The 7755-nt window shown below is 30.9% G+C and overlaps 1 protein-coding gene across 1 annotated transcript; it reads left to right on the top strand.

The window, feature by feature from the left end:
• The first annotated feature begins 736 nt into the window (after positions 1-736).
• LOC112091114 (cannabidiolic acid synthase-like) lies at positions 737-2657 on the top strand. Its single transcript, XM_024163960.1, has 2 exons — positions 737-943; positions 1071-2657. The coding sequence occupies exons 1-2, from the start codon at positions 753-755 to the stop codon at positions 2521-2523; spliced, it is 1644 nt and encodes a 547-aa protein (XP_024019728.1). The 5' UTR covers positions 737-752; the 3' UTR covers positions 2524-2657.
• Positions 2658-7755: the final 5098 nt, after the last annotated feature.

The raw sequence follows: 7755 nt of genomic DNA, 5'->3' as shown, positions 1-7755 counted from the left end.
TTTTATGTGATAGTCAAATTTTTAAAAGTCAAAAAACTAATTATATATAGTGGGAAAATTAGGTGGATAACTAGTTTTGACCACCACGTTTTAGTTTATAGCCGAACTTTGTTTTAGGTAATGATCATTTTTTTGTTGTTGGAAAATGATCATTTTTTTTTGGTAAATGATCATTTTTTATGATGACCAATCATTTATCTATCAGTGATTTATCAGTGCTTTATCAATAATTTACTAGTAACCGATGTTGGTAAATTAGTGATAACCACTAAATCAATCAATGATAAATCATTCTAAATAGTATCATTTTTTCAAGTTAATAAAATTTTTATTAGTATTAGACAAAGAAAAGAAAAAAGAAAAAAAAAGCTTTAGAGGCCCATTTCTGCACATATCCATATTACTTTGATTCATTTGCCAATGTCAACGAGCCAACCCTTTGCGTAACTAATTATCCGAAACGAATTCTATACGTGATATCATATGACATATTCAATCATATTGCTATTCAAAATATTTTATATATATACTAAAATGAATAATAATACTTAAATGAATAATAATAATAAATCTGTGTTTTTTTTTTTTTTTGAAAAGTATCGTATTGTTTATACATTCTATATAGCGGTTTCAAAATAGCTGTCGATCGGTCAAGAAATTAATAAAATATGAAGCACTTGTGTGCTATAAATATGCAACTAGCATCCTTGCACTCTCACAATATTATTCCAAAATCCAACTCATCAAGAAAAATGAAGTACTTTTCATTATCTTCATCATTTGCCAGAATTATCATCGTTCTTTATTCAATTTCGTTAGCAAATTCAGCGCACACTCATGAAGACTTTCTTCAATGCCTCACCACTCGTATATCCGAGAAATCTACCAACACTTCTAAAACCTTTACCTACATCACTCCAAATAATCCATCGTATTCCACTACATTGAATTCATCCATACAAAACAAACGTTTTTCTTCAATGCCTCACCACTCGTATATCCGAGAAATCTACCAACACTTCTAAAACCTTTACCTACATCACTCCAAATAATCCATCGTATTCCACTACATTGAATTCATCCATACAAAACAAACGTTTTTCTTCTCCTTCGACCCCAAAACCATTTGCCATTATCACTCCATTTCATTTCTCCCACGTTCAAGCTACTGTTTTTTGCTCCAAGAAACATAGCATTCAAATTAGAACCCGAAGTGGTGGCCATGATTATGAGGGTCTTTCTTATGTGTCCAGTGTCTCGTTTGTCCTAATTGACTTGAGAAATTTAAGTTCAATTAGTATAGACGTCGAGAGCAAATCTGCATGGGTTCAAGCTGGAGCTACACTGGGTGAGCTTTATTATAAGATTGGTGAGAAAAGTGAAAATCTTGCCTTCCCTGCTGGTGATTGCCATTCTGTAGGTGTTGGTGGACATATCAGCGGAGGAGGCTACGGTTACTTAACTCGAAAATATGGCCTCTCGGCTGATAATGTTCTTGACGCGAAATTAATCGATGCTAAAGGAAGAATTCTTGATCGGAAATCTATGGGTGAAGATTTGTTTTGGGCCATACGTGGTGGTGGAGCAGCGAGCTTTGGAATCGTTCTTGCATGGAAACTTCAACTAGTTCTTGTGCCATCGACAGTGACTGTGTTTGATGTTAAGCGGAATATGAACGATGCTGCAACAAAGAAGTTCGTTCATCAGTGGCAAAGGCGTGCAGACAAAATCGATGAGCATCTGTCAATCTACATCACATTCAGAACTGCGAGTTCTACTGATAAAGAAGGGAATAAAACAATTATACTAGAAGCTTTCCCCCGAGGGACATTCCATGGCAGCGTGGATAGGCTCCTTCAATTAATGCAAAAGGAGTTTCCTGAGTTAGGTTTGCTAAGAGAGGAGTGCACCGAAATGAAATGGGTAGAGTCCTTTCTCTATTTCAACTTCTTCAGAAATGGAGAATCCTTGGATGTTTTACTTAATAGGAAATCTGCTTACAAAGTCGCGTCTTTCAAGGCAAAATCTGACCATGTGAAAGAGCCTATTCCAGATGACGTGTTTGAAAGAATGTTGGAAAAGTTATACGAAGAAGAGGTAGGAAGTACTTCGATTGATGTATTTCCTTACGGAGGAAAAATGAATGAGATTTCAGAATCCGCAATCCCATTCCCACACCGAGTCGGGAACCTCTACTACATCCATTACTTTGTGCAATGGCAAGAAGAAGAAGTGGATATTACATCACCCAACAAACATATAACTTGGTTAAGAAGACTTTACGATTACATGACTCCTTATGTGTCTAAAAATCCAAGGACTGCATTTTTCAATTTCAGAGACCTTGATATTGGGATGAATAACAACAAGGATGGCATCACTTATAACAATATTTCTCATGCAAGCATTTGGGGCACCAAGTATTTCAAGAGTAATTTCAATAGGTTGGTTCGTGTAAAGACTATAGTTGATCCAACTAATTTCTTTACAAACGAACAAAGCATCCCACCTCTTTTTGTGTAATAAAAATGTGATAAGTGATCCTTGGGGTTAGAATAAACAATTGTCATTAGCTTTTCTATTTTCTGCGTTTTAAATAAATGTTTTTTGCGACTGTATCATATGTATTCTTATAGTTTAGAAATTAATACAAATAAAAATTCTTGGCTATGCTTTAGAAATTCCATGGCAACATATTGATTGAAAAGGTGCTACACATGCGCAATTAGAATGATAATTATTTACACGAATTGACCAATATTGAATCATTAATTTAAAAACATCCCTTTTTGTTTTTCCAAGTTTGATGTTGTGTGATTCCCATTTTGTCTTATGATCCTGATTTATTTGAGAAAATTTCAAATTTATCTATTGTTTTTTTTTTCAACTTTATTATTCACCACTACACAAAATTTTGATGTCATTACATAATATAACCTCAAAAAATAACTTATAGATTACGAAATAATCTATAAGGTATGATTTCAACTTTATTATTCACCACTACACAAAATTTTGATGTCATTACATAATATAACCTCAAAAAATAACTTATAGATTACGAAATAATCTATAAGGTATGAAAAGTAACCGTTGGATTTACGTACTTTTAAGTTTTATGAGATTTTATGTAGATATGACGGACAGAAAACTTAACCTATCAGTATATTGCCGTATCGAGGAAGGTCCCAACGAAAAATGTTGTAAGATTTGAACTTTTTCTTTTATTATTAGTTTCATGGTTGTTTCATTAAAAAAAAAAAAAAAAAAAAAAAAATGAAACACGTGCAAGAAAAGTTTACTAAGGAGTTAGGATCTCTCTCACACTTGCGCTGGGGTTACTTTGCCCGTGCCTCACTCTTGGGGCCGAGTTCAGCATTTACGCTCCATTGGTCCGAGAAATGGCACTCTAAGTGGGCGTTTAGAATTTGGATTAAAATAATTTTATTTTTTTGTATAAAAATAAAAATAAAAATATTTTTAATCTCAGACATAAATTATTTTTGAAAATGTGTTTAGTAATTTTATCAAAAGATTACTTTTAGTATAAAAAATTCATTAATGTCTCTCTCTCTCCGCTCTAGAAATGAGAAAACAATAATAAAAAATAAAAAATGACTAAAAGTCATTTTTCATTTCTATCTCATTTTATACTAAATTAAAAAATCATTTTTATTTCTGTTTTTTTATTTTTATTGCGTCAAACACAATTTTAAAAACGTTTAATTTTTTTTTCTCTCAAAAAATATAAAAAATAAAACGAGAATCAATTCTAAACACGACATAAGTTTCACAACGAAGGATTTGGAGGCAAGTGCGGCCTCTTGGCCTAATGGATTAGATTTTGGAGCGAGTGTCATTTGTGGGTGGGGTGGTTGGCTAATTTGGTGGTTTCGTTGTGGTCTTCACCGATGTGACCACCGATGTGAGACATTTGGGGATCATTCTGGTTTTCACGAGTAAGTATAGTGATATTCTGTATCACGAAATTTTTTTTTTACTTTTTTTTTTCTTGAAGGAGAAGTTTACAAGAGAAAACGTTCATCTCACAACTCTCTATTTTCTTGAACCTCTATACAAACCCTCGAATTTCTATGTGTAAGGTAATAAATTGTTAGGGTAATAAATTTTATTATAGGCTCGTTCATTTTGCGGATTTGAGTTTTCAATTTAAGTTGAGATATAATATTTTTTGAAAATTTTTCACTGTAATAAAAATATTAAATATGACATTTTTTGAGAAAATTTTACTGTAAAAACTTAAAATTAAAAAACTTAAATTTATGAAATGAAGAGACGGTCTATCAAACGTGCACAAAAACCTCTTATGATTGCCGCCAACAGACTAATTAGCCATGACCCAGAAGCTAGACCCAACTTGACAAAAAGAGTCTACTAAAACTTTAGGACTAGTTGGTCAGCTCTTCCTATTAGTTTCAATTACACGCAAGAATAAAGAATGCATAAAGTAACTTCCATGATTGGAGTATTTGAATTTGTATTAATTTTTGTGTGATTGTCATTTTTTGGGTACCTACTGTACATTCTTTCATTGGATTTGGCACAAAAGAGCAAATGTTTGTTTATTGATTAGTGGTGTATAATAATTTGTTTAATAGTACTAATCAACTGTATATGTGTCTTAGTTCATATTTAAATATTTTAGTTTAACTTTGCATTGGCCGGTAATTGGTGCATCCTAAAACAACTAAAGTACAAATTTAAAAGTGTGCCCAGTAAACCATCCTTATTTCATATTCTAGTGTAAATTCCCTGTTTATAACATTTCAGTAACACATTTTCAAAGAAATATTGGCCAATTTTAAGAAAGTAAATAGTTAATTATTCTGTCCCCGTACTGCGTGTCTCATGTAAGCATTCTCAAAGTCAAGTAAGGAATGACCATGAACTTTTTTTATTTTTCTTTTCCTTCGATTTTAAAATATATTTTTATTTTTTAAAGTACAATATTTTATTTTTATTAAGAAAATATTTTAAAATATATTATATTTCGATTTTAAAAAAAGTTGAAGCTGGATTACTTTTAGGTTAGAAATTTTGAGCAATAGCCTACGCCTTTATTTGGTATATGAAATTCTCCGTTTTAAGTCTAAACTTGTGTCTTAGTTCATATTTAAATATTTTAGTTTAACTTTGCATTGGCCGGTAATTGGTGCATCCTAAAACAACTAAAGTACAAATTTAAAAGTGTGCCCAGTAAACCATCCTTATTTCAAATTCTAGTGTAAATTCCCTGTTTATAAAATTTCAGTAACACATTTTCAAAGAAATATTGGCCAATTTTAAGAAAACAGTTGAGAAAATTGCAGAATTCTCTCATGAATGCGAGTAAAATGCATAATTTAATATAGCATTTTAAGAAGTTTACAATTGTTCTCACATTGTAATTTTTTTAAGTTAAAAAAACTTAACTTTTTAATACGTGTTAGTTGAACTAATATTATAAAATTAGACAAACTTTTGAGTCAACACTAACTAATCTACTTTCATACTATATTATTCAAAGAGAACACCCATATCACTTTTTGACCAAATGGGATATCATGATAGAATTTTGATTAAAAACAATTTGAAGCCAAACTACTTTAACTTTAATAATACCCACGTCCCTACTTCACATGATATTATTCGCTTTAGACTTATCATGCAATTTTGTTCTAGAGAGCTTTTTTATCAAAAGGTCTCATCTTATTTTGAGGGCATATTTGGCAAACCCTTCTAGAAGGTGTTTTTGGCTTCATATCCCTCAAAGATGCATTTGAAAGTGTTTTGTATGATATGTCAAAAAAGCTTTAACACTCCATAAAAGCTTCCGGTCAAAAAAAATTCTTCTGAAATAGATTTTAAAATTTATACAAGAATTTCAATAAAATTTTATTATATTTTTATTGCTTATTAAAAAGTTTAACAACCATTCTGATCCATTTTAAGTTCTTTTAAAATATAATTATGAATACTAATTAAAAAGACACGGATTTTATTTCTCTTCTTCTACCGACCAAAACCATAAGTAAAAACTCTGCATAACTTGGCATGACATATATTTCTAATTTTATCAACTTTTAGTTGTAACATTCTCTTAGCGATATGGGATATGATATTCTTGCCTAGAATGTGATAGTATGATTTCTCATGAGCAATTTTACTTTCCCATGTTAGAATAAGCCTTTACAAGACAAAAAAAAAAAAATCAGCCATGTAATTATGGTACTGAAATCTAGAAAAAGATAATTCAGAAGAACACTAAAACTTGAATATTCACCAAATTATGGCTGAGATAACAAGATGCTATGTTTAAGAATTATAGTTAAGCAGGAGATACTCTACAATTCAGTTATTGAATATAGGAGTGTGCTTAGTAGCTTGGATGACACTTCAGTGGAACTGGATAGAAATGTGACTATAATTTTTGCATTCTAATAGTGCAATGACAGTAAAAGAGGAAAGGTAAAAAGTACGCTTTTTTAGCAATATACGAAACACAAAGCATAATGCTTGATATGTAATCATTTTAAAATTTAATCTTTTTGTTAAATTGATTAAAATATCCACGCAGCATTCTGCAGAAAGTCAAGAGAAGATTCTGACGGCTAAGAATCCTAATAATAGATCCTCATATTGAAGGTCAATTTCCATCAAATGTGAAGAAAAACCTCTTATGATTGGCGCCCACAGCCTAATTAGCCATGAACCAAAAGCTAGGCCCTAGTTGACAAAAAGCGTCTACTAAAACCTGAGGACTTGATGAGCTCTTCCTATTATTACAATTACAAAGAATAAAGAATGCAAAAGTTTGTTTAGTGATTAATGGGTGTAGTCTAATAGTACCCATTAACTGTATTTGTGTCTTAGTCCATATTTTATTATTTAAGTTTAACTTTGCATTGCCCGGTAATTGGTGCATCGTAAAACAACTAAAGAATTGTGCGAAGCAAGCTATCCTTATTTCATATTCTAGTGTATTTAGCAACATATTTTCAAAGAAATATTGGCCAAATTTAAGAAAGTAAATAGTTTCTAATTATTCTAAAGTCCCCGTATTCTACATGTCTAAAAGTCGTGTAGCATTCTCAAAATTATGTTAATGAATGACGACAGACGCTTTTTTATTTTTTCGTTTTTTTTTTCGATTTTCAAATATGTTTACCTTTTCAAATTCAATGGTTTTATTTTTTTAAGAAATTATTTTTCTGATGAATTATTCTTTTCGTTTATTTATTTATTTTTGTAATCCCATGCACTCTGCATGAGTACTTAGAATCATGTAAAGTCTTTTGGTCAAGTTTGGTTTGGCAAACTGTACGTTATTTTTCAGTAATAAACTAAGTAAAGAACTATTAAATTTGTGATAAGATTGGACCTAGGTTTTTTTAACTTTATGAAAGTCATCCCATGGAATTTGATTATCATTTTGTGTAGGTGTAACTTTAGCACAAGCAAAATCTATTTGGGTGTCACAAGACAACTAAATAATTGAAAAGTGCTTGAAAGAAGCGATATTTAATTCTTTATTCTAGTGTAAATTTCCCGATTATAACTAATTACAAGATATTTTCCAATAAATATTTGGCAAATTTAAAAAATTTGATTAAAATTCTACTAGTGGATAACTAACGGCGTAAACGTTATTGCACTCGGAGCATCTTCAATTCAATGCCATAATTGATGTGATAAAAACAAATTTGATATTTGAGTGTAAAAAAACTCGCTAGCGCAATCCATTTGTTGTGTTAA

The sequence above is a fragment of the Morus notabilis genome, unplaced genomic scaffold (genome assembly GCF_000414095.1).
Source record: "Morus notabilis unplaced genomic scaffold, ASM41409v2 Scaffold306, whole genome shotgun sequence".
In the NCBI taxonomy this organism is placed as follows: domain Eukaryota; kingdom Viridiplantae; phylum Streptophyta; class Magnoliopsida; order Rosales; family Moraceae; genus Morus; species Morus notabilis.
This window is presented reverse-complemented; position numbering and strand designations above follow the sequence as displayed.

Bases quoted from the DNA above. Each gene is read 5' to 3' on its own strand.
- LOC112091114 (XM_024163960.1), top strand. From the start codon at position 753: ATGAAGTACTTTTCATTATCTTCATCATTTGCCAGAATTATCATCGTT. The intron at 944-1,070 runs ATTGAATTCATC...GTATTCCACTAC, and splicing joins AATCCATCGTATTCCACTAC to ATTGAATTCATCCATACAAA.